General features: G+C 28.5%; 1 protein-coding gene across 1 annotated transcript; it reads left to right on the forward strand.

The window, feature by feature from the left end:
* Positions 1-7424: 7424 nt before the first annotated feature.
* LOC107943694 (putative gamma-glutamylcyclotransferase At3g02910) lies at positions 7425-8452 on the forward strand. The gene has a single exon (XM_016877477.2). It carries the CDS (start codon positions 7549-7551, stop codon positions 8071-8073), a length of 525 nt encoding a protein of 174 aa, XP_016732966.1. The 5' UTR covers positions 7425-7548; the 3' UTR covers positions 8074-8452.
* Positions 8453-16962: the final 8510 nt, after the last annotated feature.

Here is a 16962-nt window from a genome sequence, read left to right on the forward strand (position 1 = left end):
TGACTCAATTTTGTGGTCCCGAAACCACATTCCGACTAGGGTCAAGTTAGGCCTGTCATAGAATCTTTCTCATTTTAATTGTTAGTAAAAAAAATCCTCTCCATTTTGCCACATTGATTACACAATTAAGGCTACTTCAACTTGGATGATTCAAATTACATATGTTTTTAGAGAAGACAACAAGGTAATTAATGAATTGACATCAATAGCGTCTTCAAGGCCTTTAAGTAGGTATATTTTTATGCAATCACTAGATGAATTTCTACTATTGCTGCATGATGATAAATCTGGCATAACTTGGTCTTGCCTAGTTTAGTTGTGATTTTATCCTTCTTCTTGTACAAAAAAAAAAAATCCCCTCCACCAAATCCCATTGATATTGTATATGTATATAGGAATGAATAAATTTTGATTTATTAGTAGAATTTTGAAAAAAAGTTTGAATTAAATCAAATTGAATTCAGATATTAAATTTTGAAGAGTCTTAGTCTAAGTATGAAATTTGTAATTGAAGATAATTTTTAAAGATAGAAGATAATTCTTAGACAAATTCTATTTGAAACCTTCAGACGATAAAATATCTAGATAAACCTCTTGAATTTAAATGATTTTTATCCCATTTTACATGAGGCAATTTTAAGAATATTTGAAGCCTATATATATATATATGAATGGTTCATTGGATGTAAGGTTGATGAAGTTTGGGAGAGTAGATATGTTCATTATTAATAACTGTTATGTTAGAAAATTTTATTACTTTATTCACCTTTGATTGATTAGTTAACAAACCTTTTAAAAATATATTTTTGGGAGAGTTCATATTAAATGTATTAGGGTGGGACCACAATTATCCAAGGGTTATGGTAGATTGGGCTTGAATCATTGCTTGTGTCGTGAATTTAATAGTGAATTTCTTCTTTGAGCAAAACCCTAAAGAGATAGGTGATGCACTAAATTACTTACCAATTTACTTGTGTTTATTCCATTATTTATTGCTTTGTTCATACAGTTGTGCCAATACTAGAGCCAAAGCTTCGTGTACCACAACTTATATAACAGTCTAGTTAGATGAACTTTTAATTGGTATCAGAGCCTCCCACATAAAGTAATTGATGAGATAGCAATCAGTAATGAAGTTTATGAAAGAAGGTAGTTCGACTATATAGCTACCACTCTTGGGTAGATACAATTATGTCTACCATAAATCTCAAATCAATGCTTTTATCAAATCATTATAGAAATTAAAGCATGAAAAATAGTGTTGAATGGATGAGATCCTGCCCAAATTGCTAAAAAAACTGCAAAGAAACCCGAAGCAAATTGAACTGTCAAAAAAGATAAGACTGCAAACTATAACTCTAAAGCTTTGTATGTTATATTTAATGGTGGAAACACACGATAATTTCTAAAATGGGCCTCAGCACAAGAAGCCTATAACATTTTGTAAACTACCTATGAAGGAACCTATAGAATTAAAATGTCTAAACATCATATGCTCACTACTAGGTTTAAGTTTTAAGAATGTGTAAAAATGAATCTATTTATGAGTTTTATGTAATTAATTTCTAATGAATTTAATCAGTTGGGATATGATTCCAATAATTGTATGCTAAAATCTATTTACTTTCTTTGAAAGTCTTTTATCCTTTGAAGCTCCTTTCTCATAAACATGACAATATGATTTTTATAATAAAAGATCGAAAAATTACTTTCCCATACAAAAGATAAGTGTAAGAGAATGTATTAAAACAAAATTAACTTTATTTAATTATGTTTTCTGTAAATATTTTTTTAGTAATGAAGATTATTGTAAAATATTAAACAACATGAATATTATATTTTATTTAATAATGATAACTTAGGAATGCAAAGGATATTCAATTGTCTTAGCTTGAATAAAAAAATGATGTATTTCTTGATAATTTTCGTTTCTTTCCTCTCCCTCGCTTTGATCCAAACAAGAAGTTATGATCTTTTGGTTTTAATAGTGATCTCCATAGGACATTGTGAAAGCTTGGTATCCACTTTTACCATTCTTCTTGTGGAACTCACAATTGCCATAGTTTTTTTGTTTCTTTCTTTCTTCCAAGGGTTCACCATCTTGATAATTTGAGAAATGAGAAATCTAATGGCCGGCATTACCAACATAAAAAATCATCTACTCTAATTTCTTTCACTATTTTATTTTGAATTTTGATTAAATCGATAAAGCATTAGTTTCTTTTATCTATAAATCTGTTAAATCCTTATCACTCCACTCCATTCCACAATAGCTAATTAATCTACCAAGTTTTTGTAGGTTTGGGTTCTACCCAATGAGGTTATCTCATATAATTGTGTGTAGAATTTGACTTGGACTAAACATGTTAGTGCCATTGATTTAAATATTGTGGCCTAGCTTTGACCTTGTCTTCTTATTTGAAGCTTACCCAAATTAAGGGTCCCATGGCGATATGTTTTTTCGTACATTGAGATTCGGAATAGGGAATAAATTTTATAAAATTGAAGTTATGAATATTAATGTCAATTTTTAGACTTAAAAGTCTTTCAGATAATTTGAAATAGTTTTAAGGTTTGGTTTTTTATTAGTTTGGGTTTCTAATCGAAAATAGATATAGTAGTAAAATATATTACATTTTCAATAAAAGAGTTTATATTCGAATCTTGAAAACAATATTATTATAAGCGGTAGTCATGAATCCTGGAATAATAAACTTTCAATATGATAAATTGGGCCATTTATATTTTAAATCACTTAATTTAACATAAAATTTTTTATTAAATTATGGCACAACCACGACTTGAGTGAAAAATATTATGTAAACTATTGTATTTATAAAATATATAAAATCAAGTGTGGCTTTAATTGAAATATTAAATTGAAGCTTCAAAAGAACATAATGTCTTATTGTACCAAAAAAAAAAGCATAATGTTTGTTACATTATAAATTTACTTAATAAATTAATAAGCTTTTAATCATTTCCTAATTGAGTTGATGTCTTATTGACTTGTAACACAATAATAATATAGATAATATAGATATAAGTTTGTCATACAGTAATAATCACCAACTCGAGACCCAAATAAGCTTCGGGTCGCTGACCTGCAACCCTACAAGACCCAACCAGATGGATGCACACGAGATGTACAACGAGAGGACAATTAGGGGAGCTCGCGATATTAGCTCGTAAGAGTCGAAGGGAGTTTGCAGTCCCAGCTTGCATACACCCAAGGAGTTCGCATGGAGAGGACGGCGAGCTCCAGCATGCTACTCGGAACGATACACATGTCCAACATGTCCGAGGCCTGCTCAGAGTGTCAGTCCTATGAATAGTGAAGTTAAGTCATGAATAGTGAAGTCAAATCATGAACAGTGATAATATATATAAATACCTGAATATTTCTTTAATAAGTTACACAAAATTACTAAACAAATTACAAACTCTAATTTACTCAAATTGACATCATTGAGTTTCTATTACTAATTAATTCACTTATACTCGCTCTATTAAGTATCTTATGAAAAAGTTCATTCAAAATGCATATATGTTAAGTTCAATTACTTAAAATCTAAATTGCCTAGATAGATTCAAGATTTTGTGTTAGCAAATGTTTCTTAAAAGAATAATCAATGAGTTAGGCTTTAACATAATGAGAATAGGCCCATGGGTTTCTTAAACTAGAAATCAAAATTGCCCATGGGTTAGTTGTTGGCAATGCTCAAAGAGACAAGTAGGAACAGATGAGAGTAGGCCCATTGGTTTCATTTGGATCAATAAATTTTAATTAATCTGGATTTAAATTTGATTATAGAAAGTTAATAATCTAATTTTTTTTCAAATGGAACTTATAATTGACTTAAATAAGAAATATCATAATTTAAAATAACTTCATCTCCAAATAACCTAAAAGTAAAATTATCCAAGCATAAAATGATTTCGAACAAGTAATCATAAATGACTTGAATTGAAGATGATTTGATTCTAAAAAATTTAAATAATTCGAATCGAAAATATCCCTACTCAAAAGGGCAAGAATCCAAAATAATATTTTCAAAAAATTAAGAAAAATATATTAAGAGTTAATTAATATATATTTGCATTTTTTTATATTTATGTTATTTTTTGAGTTTATACATGTTACAAATTAGTTATATATAGTTTTTAATGTATTTTTAAATTTGATATTGTGTTCAAGTCGTTTGTTTTAATTATTTTAAATTGTATATATTAGGTCATAATTCATTTCATATTTAGAATTCATTTAAAGAATACATATATTTTGCTGTTCATATTTGAAGATTGTAGTTACCCTCCTAACAATATCGTCTCCAAAGTTTGAACCTCCTACTTAGGAATATAATGTGACTTACTATTGCAACCAACACTTGTTGGTTGTAATGGTATTATTTCTTAATTTATCTCATATTTTACATAATTTTTCATACTGATTCAATATGTATATTCATATTATCATTTTTATATTCTAAGTAGTACAAATTTAAATAAATTTTGACATATTAATGATTATTTTTTATAGAGCTTTAACACATTTAATATTTATGTCATGTACATTTATCCCGACATTCCCTTTTTTTTCCCATGCATCATTGTCTTGATTCTTACTCCCATTATCGACTGCTTTCTTCCTGGGTGAAGCTGACTCTTCACATTCAGATTGGACCTCTACTGGTTCTCTCAATCGAGAACATGGATGAGACACCGTTCATGCAAGTCTAGAACCTCATCAATACGTTTGGAACGATCTGTAACAATCTGTATATTTCCTCTCATAAACGAGCTGGGCTCTTTTGTTTTTTTCAGCCATGTTTTAAAAAGTTTAAGATATTCCACGCATGTATTGGAATACCGAAACATGATAGCCATACTCTTCCTTGCTCTACTATGATGGATTCGGACCATACCTGGATTCTTTCAAACCCATTTATCCAGTATTTCTTTATCATCTTTCAGGGTACATTCGATACTAGTAAAGACCAGTAGAACCATCAACCCAGATATCCTAATGATATTAAACGCTCCCAATCCCGCTTCTCCCATCGCCTCTGCCTAGTTTTCAACCTTAACAAAGCTATTACACCAACCTATCAAAACACCATAATCAAATAAAGTTCACATTCAAAACAAAAGATAAAAACTAACTCCACACTATGTTCTTGGATTAACCTTCTAAGTCTCCAGTGCAGTCCCCAAATTTTTATTTTAAAAATAAATTATATGTTTATCCAAAAATAGATAATAGTAAATGATTCATATTGGAGGTTATTTAAGTACTGTCAATTAAAGAAAATATCTATGCAAATGTCTACGCCAACAAACCTTACCAAACATATGTGCCTGCGAGTGAATATATATTAGAGATAATAATGGAGTGAGGCATGTTCAAATGTTACCAAATCTCTCATCAGCCTTGTAGTTGGTATGTTTTGTCTATTGTTCGCTTCATTTCACTATAGATATATAATTTTAAAAATTATTATCATCTTTATGTTAAAGATATTCATCTCCATCCCACTTCACCCCATCTCAATTTGATTTATGTCAATTATTATTGATACTTTCAATCTATTTAAAGACAAACAAATATTTAAGTATGATTTTACAAAAAAAAAATTAACATAAAACATCCTCCACAATTTTCTAAACACAAAACATAAAATTTCATAAAAAAAATCAAACACATCTATTTTTTTTTCATTTTTTACCATTTTAATAGTTATATATAAGGGCAAGATAATTTCATTTAACGGAACACAATGATGTGAGACAACAATTACTATAATAGCTTCATATTTACTGTTAAATAAAAAAAACTTCGTTCCATTCAGAATGAACCAATTTGAAATTTATTGGGAAGTTCAATTTTCATCATTCTTAATATATATGAACAAGCCTAACATATAAATCTTGGATATGAACCGAAAGTACTTGAAGTTAACCCTTTCTATAACAACCCTATTTCTCTATCAAAATTTTGTCTATTATAGAAAGGAGATTGTTATACTCCTATAACTTAAAGAGATAATTATTGTAAACCTAAAATAGAATTAATATCATGAATTTTCATCAAATAAAAAAATAAATTAAAAAAAGTGAAAATCAAATCAACAAAATTGAATAATGTATAGCAGGTACATGCATTATTGCTTTTATGCATCTTTCTATTTTACATTCTTTCAAATAATTAATTATAAAGTTCATAAATTTAATAAATTCAATTAATCAATATAGGTTATTAAATTTAATTAATTAATTAATTTTTCATGAGTTAATAAATTTAAGAAATCAATTTATAAGTTTACAATGTTCTAAATTCATAGTAAAATATTTAATTAGGAAACTTAATAGTTTACTAAATTAATATCTTTAATTCTATTTCCATTCATTGAAAATTATTTTTATTTAATAAAATATGATTAATAGATTTCTAAGTGAAATTTAAACATTTTATTGAAATAATAATTTAATTAAGATCAATTTTATTTAATAAATTATAATTAATAGATTTGCTTATATAAAATAGTTATAATTTTACTTAAAATTTTAAATAATATGTTATTATAAAGAGTTAATTTAATAAAAAATGTATTATAATTAATTCTACTTTAAATTTAAATGTTATAAAAAATATTGTTTTTCTGCAACCAATTCAAATACGGCAATTATTGGCTTTTTTATTATAAAAAATAACTTCAATTTTTTTATTAATTACAAAAATACCTATTTTTTATTATGTATGTATATGACTTGAAATGAATAATGAAAATAGGTGGAGCTAAAGAGGTCGATGTCACTCACTTATCACGTCAGCCAATCATTAGCTGTTAGAATTAAAAAATTAATTTTTTAGATACTATCAATTTATTTGATGTCACCTATATAAATATCACCTCCAATACTAATATTTTCATAGGCCAAAAAATAAATTTTGGGGAGGTGTCATTCTATTTAGTACGACCAATGGTAGAATAATGGTGGGGCCAAATAGATTGGCGTCACCTCTTTTATTGGATCAGACTTTTTTTTAAGTGATTTTTATTTTTTTAAAACTCAATTATTTTTTTTATTTAGTGGTGCCATACAAAATGATGTAATCATCATGCTGTCGACATTTTTTTTGAAATTTTTAAATTATATTTTTAAAAGAATTTTTTTTTTATTTTGGTGGTGTAATTTTTTTTGGTATAACCACTTTAGTGGTGCTATTAAGAATGACATAACTACCTTCTACTCTCAAAATTTATTTTTTTGGCTTATAAAATACACAAAAATATTAATATTGAAAGTGATATTTATACAGGTGAAGCAAAATAAATTTGTACCACTTAAAAAATTAATTTTTTAATTCTAATAACCAATAATTAACCAACGTGAGAAATAGATTAGGTGAATATTTTTGGCTTTACCCATTCTCACTTTTTATCCTCAATAATTGCACTCCCACAAACTGTTCCTTTATTTTTATTTTGTGTAGCTTTGGTGTTTGCTACTCAGCTTTAACTCTCCCAATGTCCGTCGCAAACCACCATGGCTGAAGCCACCACCCAAGCCCTCATCTTTACCTACGGGACATTGAAACAAGGCCATGGTAACCACCATCTAATACAAGACCTTATCCTCCAACAAGACGCTATCTTTTTAGGCTTTCACGTCACTCATCAACCCCACCCACTCGTCATAGGCCCACACGGCATCCCCTACCTCATCAACCTCCCTGGACATGGCCACCAAGTCAAAGGCGAGTTATACTCCGTGTCAACTCGTGGACTGGTCCGACTCGACGAACTGGAAGGAATCAGCATAGGGCATTATGAGGGGTTGCCTATTGAACTGTATGAAGAGGGGAAAGAAGGGGTTTTGGTTGCTGCTGAGGCGTATTTCGCCCATAGGAGCTTTGGGGAAAGGCTTTGGGAGAGGAAAGGGAAAGTGGGTTTAACTGAGTTTGGAGAAGAAGAGGGAAAAGGGTATGTTGGAATAGAAGATAGGCCTCATGGGTGTGATGTTCTTCATGATATTACTTCATTTCTTAGCTATAATAGTGAAGAATTGTAGTTTGTTTCTTTTATTTATTTAGTTAATTTAGATATGAATCTATTAAACATAATTGTATGCTTACAAAACCATTTGCACACTAACCGGGAAACAAAGGCAAGCATGCTAGCCAAGAAACCTTCACACAGCTAAGGGGCTTCTTGTCTCGTGCCATTACCATTTCATCTGAAGTGGTCAATTCCACGCTCACCCGTATTCCCGGTAGTGCGATTTCGGATTTCACTTCTGATCTCTGCTGGTTTGGCTCTTTGTAGAAAATTTGTTGTTTACGCAGTTTTTTAGCTGTACCAAAGACAGATGTCAATTGGTGATTGGTTTGTCTTGTGATGTTTCAGTTATGATTAACTACTCATAATAACATATCTTAGAGATTGATTCAGATTTGAATCAAAGTTATGAACTTTTCAAGTTTAATTGGTCGGATCAAATTAGGTAAAATTTGAAAGTATAGACAAGAGATTTAAGACTTATTCTGAGCTAAACAAAGAATTTTTTTTTTTACTTATTATCTTTCTAGTTTCATGGAAGATTGATTGTAATTAATGTAGTATGTTAGCAAGTTTTAATTTCTTATCAATTGTGAAGACATATATGGGTTATATATTAAATTGAGAGCAATTAATCTTGTTTATTGATGAATGTTTCATTTGAGCTTGTTGAGTGAAAAATTAAGTGTTTTTCTTGGTTAATGTTATAAGTTTTTAGAGGAAATATAGAGGAGAATTGCTTAGATCTTATGTACAAAATTGAGAATTCTAATTTGATGAGTATTAAAGATTGTAATCACTTGTTTTACATGTTGCTATGATAGTGGATTTATCTCTTTGGGCAAGACTCTGCTGATGTAAGGAAACCAAATTGCGTAAACATATTGAATGTTCATTGTTTTTTCTACTTTGTTCATACTTAGTGTCTGAAGCAGTTGACACTAATCACTAGCACTGCTTCTAATGTTGCTCTTGTTGTACTTGCAAATATTGGTTTAGATTTTTCAGCTGTTTATTGTTCATGATTGTGCTTGTAACACATTTCTTTTACAATTTCCGGTAAGAGTATTATGTAGGCCCTATACTAAGAGTTAGTTTGCATTTTAGAGTTTACATTTTGGCCCATTTACTCAAAAAATAGATTAATTAATCTTTATACATTGGATCAAAGTAATTTATTCTACTAAAAGTTTTATATATTTTTACTATTAAAAACTGGCATAGCTAAAAATATAACTAGAACTCATTTTCTATTTTTTAAAAGAATGAACCAATTTGCTCTTTGATTCAAATTACAAGAACTCATTTACCATTTTTTAAGTAGAAAGGATAAAATGCAATTCAACTATTAATACAAAATCCAACACAACTTTTACCACCCTTTTCCTATGAGATCCACAAAAATACAAATGGTGTTGTCTGCTGTGACTTTGTTTCCATAGTTTTGGGTTATAGTTTGTGCAGTCTTTAGGCTTATTATAGGGGGATGATCGGTAATCAATTTTACTTCGCTTGAAACTTTTTAATAAAAAAAATTCTATGTTTCACATCTTGGTTAAAGAGTCACTTTGACCCATGTTCCAATAGCTATATATGTTAGACACTGCTCCACCTTTGTCTAATTTTCTATAGATTGAGCTAATTGACAAGATGAAACATTGAAGCCTGTGTAGAAAATGCTTTTCATCTATTTTTTGGTACAACTATGGAAGCCAATCAGACATGTAGGAGTTTTTGTGACAAGTCATTACTCTCTTTCCAAAAACTATAAATATGATCAAATGTGTAGTGCACTCACTTCTTTTTTCTGAGTAAAGGTATTTTAAATTTATTGATTCGCAGAAACTAAGTACATTGTCTAGCCCATTAATCACGAGGGCTCAAGGAAAACAACCACACGCCTATCATAAACACAAAAAACACACTCGGGTAGCAAAAGCAAGAAAGTTAACAAAATGGATTAAGCAAAATATTGCAAAGATCAGAGTCTATGCTAGCCCCTACTTTGGCAAGGTTATCAGCATCTATATAAGCAATGTGAGATATATGACAAATTAACCAAAATCTGGGGTAATCCTTCCTAGTGAATCTTCTTAAAAAATTCCCACTAATATCTTGTGCTAGATAAGGATGAGTGCATCACTTGACAGCAAGATCGCAATCAGATTCAATAGCTAGTTTATGAGAAATGTGCCACTTGAAAGCAAAGAAATATAAGCTCTTTCCATTTTGAGATTAATGCACTTTGTCTACTTTTTTAGATCCATTCTTCTCCACCCAATCTTATGATATTTTCAACTTGAACTTGCAATTATAATTTATTAGTCTATACAGAGTTTCTACAATGAAATATAAAATTATGAATAGTATCTTGTAGCCTAGCCTATTTGTCAAAGAAAAAGCCACAATTTGCTGACTAATGCTGTTTGTCTATTATATAAAATAAATGAAAGTGGATCTATGGATAACAACTTCACTCAATTTGGGCTTAGCAAACAAATCTTGCAATCATGTTTATAATCATTGATTTAATTTAATTTAATATAAATGAACAAAAAATTGAAATTTATGAACAATTTGTGTTAAACATTGTTTAGGGTTCTTTTGGTAAGGTGAAGGGCCGTAACAATTTAACAAAATAAGATGTTGTGGAGAGATAGTGCAGAGGAAGATCAAAGCAAATTCTGAGAAATAAGTGCGGTGGCAAGCGGTGGTGGTGAAAGTAATAAGGGTTTGAGAAGAATGAAAACTACAGTGGTGGTTGTGATTGTAGAAAATAAAAGTTATAGAGATAATATTTAGAGAGCTAAATTTGCTAAAAGATAAAAAAAGTCTTGAATGTGACGTTCAAACTTCTATTTATAAACCTTGAAAAGGAAAGTTATAAAGAGAATGTGAGTGAGCATGAACCTGCTAAAATGGTGGGTAACAGGATTGAAAGTAGTTACTTGAACGTGAAAAAATAGAAAGTAACTTATATAGATGATAGGTATAATGATGGTTAATGAAAGTTGCACTCACTTGAAATACTTTAGCAATGAAAGACTTTAAAGTGACAGTACAGCGTTTGTTCATTAAAGAAATAAGAAGGAAGTACTTGCATTCTCAAAAAAAAGATAAAAAAAAAATTCTTAACAATTTCCGTATTTAAACCTCAAAGTCATGCTCTCTAAAACATCTTAAGAATAGAATAACTCATAAATCCCGCCAACTTTCTATAGTTATTTCCAAAAAATCATTCCTACTGAAGTTATTTCCAAAGGTACTCATGCAAGGAATAATATTTCACGAAATTACTTTTGATTGGACAGTTAATAACCAAAACAATCATCTACAAACATTACTTTATTCTCCTCATTTCCTAAAAACCATCCCTTGAGAATATTTTCCTCATTTCCTCATCTACAAACATCCACTTGTGTAGGGATAGAGCTAAGGGTAACAAGTAGGACCTTGTCCCAATGGTCACTTTAAACATTGTAAAAGTTTAAACTAATTTAATTATAAAATTGCATTTTTTTCATTTCAGAAAAGAAAATTTATAATTTAATATGGCGAAATTTTACATTAATATAATAATAAAATTATATTTTAACTTTCTAAAAATTTTATAATTCAAATTCGTGACAAAAAAAACTAACTTCACCCTTACATGATGAAAGTTAAACTCGAAATCTTAATATTTTCAATATCTCATCCTTACCATTAAATTAAAGTAATAATTAATTAAATTGAAAAACTCAATCGTATGTATCACATTAATTGGATTTAAAAATGGCATAAACGATGTTCTTCGAAATAAAATAGGGAAAAAAAACTAATAACAAAAAATAGACAGAGAATATTTAAACAAAAAAAAAAAGGCAGAGAGGTGAGAATGTGCGTGCATTGGTGTATTTTAGTAGTGGCAGGAAATTGCGATCCACCTTTTGTAATCTATTTTTCTTTAAAGGAAGAATATTTTACAAGTGTATATACAATTGGGTGCGAATACAAAAAAAAATTATGGGTTGAAATTAAATGATAAATTTTTATGAGATTAAAATTTATTTTTATAATATATTAATTTATGATTTTATCTTTTTCAAAGAAATTAAACATAATTTTTTTATTTTTAATTTAATTATTTAATAAGGATTTGTATGATAATTTTATGACTTGTCTTCTCAAATTCGCCTTGCATACAATGGAAGTACAGTGCCTAAAATTGAATCAAATTATTATAATACAAGGTGGATGAAGAATAAAAGATAATTTAAAGAAAACTACATATACATAATAACATATGATAAAATTAAAAATCCACACATATTTACTTGCAATGGAAAACTTACACCTAAATTTTTAAGACCCAAAACTTCAACTTATTAATTTTATAATATGTTGTATTTTGATGTCCATTGCATGAGTATTGATTATATATGTGTAATGGTCCAATTGTTCCCAACTATAGGTTTTGTTTTTTTTCTTTTTCTTTTTGAGTGCTTCAAATCCCAATCATTCCAACCAATGGAAGTGGGAGTGAGTATTTGTGTAGAAATCTACCAATTTAGCTGAAAAGTTTGACTTCTTTTATTATGTTTTTATCATTTCATCGGATTTGATTTTGGTACAATTTAATTTATTATAAAAAATTAGTAATTTGATTTTCTTTTTGATTGAAATCAAAAAATAACTAGTGAAAATTTGACGTAAATAAAAAATAATTAAAATTTTAAAATACACAAATCTAAAATGATCTAACTGTTATAAAATAAGGAAAGATGGGGAGATTAAAAAACAAAAAAATATGAGAGCAATAGAGAATGAACTCTATTGATCAAAAGGGATGATTACAATGTTTGATCAGAGTCTCTATTTATAGGCATAAGAAGTATAAAAGAAGTAGAGATCTAATTCTAATAACTATTAGAATTTAAAGTACATTAAAATTTTATCTTGATCATGATGGACATCCACTTAATAGGATATTCATAACACTCCCCCTTGGATGTCCATTGGTAGATAATGTGCCTCGTTAAAACCTTATTAGGAAAAATCCTGTGAGATAAAAACCTAATAAAGGAAAAAGAGTACACAATCTATAATACGCATAATATGCTGCCTCATTAAAAACCTTATCAGGAAAACCCAATGGGACAAAACCTCTGTTAAAGGAAAAAGAGTACAACGCGTATTTACTCCCCCTCATGAAAACATAACATACTTTCTCATATTCTACGTATTCAATCTTGAATACTAGTTTTTTAAATGACTATTTGAATGTATTGCTAAGCATTTATAACACCATTCTTTTGAAAATCATGAGTGAGGGAAAATTTTGGGGAAACATATTTTGATCTCTTCAGGAATTTCAACAATAATCATAGCAAACTTTAATCATGATCTTTCTATAAAAATACAAATAGGAATTTTGAATCATTTTATAATCCTCTTTCAACTTCTATTGACTAAGTCAAATTTACCACATATGTTCAATTATTTCAATTCATATAAATGATAAATTTCCTAAGAAATTCAATATGCTTCTAGCATTTTAAATCCTTCAAGGATTTTAATATAAACTTTACTATATAGTGATTCATAAAAGTTTGTAACAATATCCATTAGACGCAAGTTAAATCTTTTATGAATTGTCAATTTAATAATATATCTAAAGATTATTGCATCTACCACAAAAGAATATTATATCTTTTCATAATCAATGCCAGGACTTAGGGAAAAAATTCATATTTTTATTCCGCTTTTGCAAAACTACTTTAATTGCACTTTCACTGGCTTTATACCTTTAGATATTTGGACTATTGGTCCAAAAACTCCACAAATTTAATTGTACTTGAGTTGCGTCTTTCTATTTTGATCAATTTATTCTATATCTATATTTCTCAACAGGTTTATTCAGGATCCTCCTTTTATTTCATTATAATAATACTGCATACAAAATCATTGTCGACCACTTTTATTATTCGGTTCCACATTTTCTCGAATTGACATAACTTATTGAGATCTCTTATTTTCATTATTTTAAAATTCAGTTTCAGGTACCGGAATATCTTCTGAGGTTTTACTTATTAGTTATGTCTTAGGTTTCTTCTGGAGCACTCGCCTCCACTATATGACCATCTAGAATAATTTTCATCTTTGGAACCGATCAATCTATTATTTATTCTAACTGATTGTCTTACTAGGACTTTGATTCAAATTAAAATATTAGATAGTATATAACACTTGTTTATTCTCATTAAGGTTGTAAATACATCTAACAGTTAACTTGTAATGAGTTATCCTTATTGAACTTCTGGTTCAATTACTCTCCCCCTAACTCATTACAAGTTATTGTTTCCCTCCCCCTAATGTTGGGAAAACTGACAACTAATGTCACAATTAAATATCGAATTAATTGGTCAAAAGTATTGTAAGGAGACTCATATAAATATACATTCCCAATCTCTTATTATGACCTGTGCATTGTAGTGGAGCAGTTGGAACATATACCGCACATCCAAAAATTTTAAGATGGGAAATATTTGGCTCTTAACCAAAAATAAATTGTAATGGGGAATATTTATAATTTATTAGCTTGACGCGTACAACATGTAAATCAATAAAATCTCATGTTGAAATAGAAAGTTTGTTCTCATAAGTAATGATTTAGCTATTAGTTGGAGGCATTTGATAAACAATTTAGCTAAATCATTTTGTGTATGAACATAAGCTGCAGGATGTTCAACTTTTATCCCAACTGACATGTAATAATCATTGAAAACTTGGGATGTAAACTCACCAACATTAGCAAGATGAATTGTTTTAATTGAATAATCTGAAATTAATCATTTAAACAAGTAATCTCGCAAACGACAGGTTGCGAGTTGATAACGCATGTGATTATTTTGTAGATGCATCTGCCAAAATCATATAATATCAAAATCATCCACATGGTGGATGAATGGGCCCATATTCATTTCAAAAATGCAAGACATTAAATCTCAACTTTAGCTAGTGACTTTCTAATAATCAATTTTCATTGAGAACAAACAACAAATGAGAATTCTTTAAATTAAAGAATCTTCTGATTCTTTAATTGAATGTTTATATGAATTCTCAATTAATTTTCGCATCATATACAATCCAGGATGGTTTAAATGGTCATGCAAAGTAGTAAACACATTTGTATTAGTAAACTTCTGGTTTGCTTTAACATATGTTTCAATTGTACTAAATTGTAACAAAATGATAATTTTATTATCAGTCCTTTTAATTTGTATCCACATATAAGTACTATTGTGACATTTACTACTGGAAATGTCTAAATTAATGTGAAGTCTATAATGCCACCAAGTTAATAAATATAATTTCCAAATAATTGTATGCAATATTCGCTTCAGGGAATATGCCAAAATCTTCAAATGCCCAAAAATCTATTAATAGCAAACTTTGAGAGTGAATCTTATTTTCCATGTGTATAATATGTACATAACCAATGGCTTTTCATACATAAGTTTTCTCTCTTGCAAGTTCTCATCAGTAATATTTTACCACATAATTTTAATTGATAACTTATTCTAAATATTGTAGAGTTATACTCACAGTTTTTAAAAAATACTTGTAACTTTAGATTTATCCAACCATAATAAGCTTTCGATAGAATTATCATATTCTATTGCTTATGAGCAGATCTTTTACAATCAAATATTTTGCTTTCAACCCTTTAATAGGGATAATGACAAAAGAATATCATAAATATTATAAATTAATAATTCAATCCTCTTTTTTTTATTCATATGCCAAAATCTTCAAATGCCCAAAAATCTATTTTCCAGGTGTACAACAGGTACATAACCAATAACTTTTCATATATAAGTCTTCTCTCTTACAAGTTCCCATCAGTAATATTTTACTACATAATTTTAATTGAGAACTTATTTTGAATATTGTAGAGTTATACTCACAGTTTTTAAAAAAAAAACTTGCAACTTTAGGTGCATCCAACCATAATAAGTTTTAGATAGAATTATCATATTCTATTGCTCATAAGTATATCTTTCACAGTCAAATATTTTGCTTTTAACCCTTTAATAAGGATGATGACAAAAGAATATCATAAATATTATAAATTAATAACTCAATCCCCTTTTTTTATTCATATGAAATATAATCATTTCCTTATTCACAATCTCAATATGAGATCCATTACAAATAACTTTTAAAAGTAATGCGTTAACCATCACAAATTTTGTGCTTTTTAGATACTGATATAGTAGCTCTTCTGGAGCTTTCAACTAATTTTGTACTATCAAATATTAGAATAATATTTGTTTGTTTCAATACCAAATAAGATAAATATTTTCTATCTATAATGATAGAATTCATTCCTACATTTTCATATCTTTCCTCAAAGAATATTAACAGAAACAAAATATTTGGGTATACGCCACATATATGGCCAATAATATTTCATATCACATATTGATAACATAAGTTATCTTTACACTTTAAAGAATTATCTTAAGAACTCACATTGTTCTCTTATTTATTACTATGTTCCCACTTTTAGTGGTCCATTAGTATATCTTCTATTTTCTTTATGTTTACATTCACTTCGGGGAATGCAACAAATCTAGTAAGACAGACTTATAAACATCCCAATAGATTCTTTATTTCATAATTACCATTGCAAACATGCGTGGGATTTCAAATCAAAATCTATCTGTACATGTTGTCATGATTTGTCTCCAATTATAATAATAAATAAATAAAACATAGTAAAATATACCTGAAGATCTTTAACATCATCGTCATCACTAGAAGGTATGAGATAGTTTAAAAATATTCTTGATTTCATATAGATAACGATATCAAATCTTTCACTATCCTTAAGAACAAGAAGTAAAATAAGTTAATC

The sequence above is a fragment of the Gossypium hirsutum genome, chromosome A03 (genome assembly GCF_007990345.1).
Source record: "Gossypium hirsutum isolate 1008001.06 chromosome A03, Gossypium_hirsutum_v2.1, whole genome shotgun sequence".
Classification (NCBI taxonomy): Eukaryota; Viridiplantae; Streptophyta; class Magnoliopsida; order Malvales; family Malvaceae; genus Gossypium; species Gossypium hirsutum.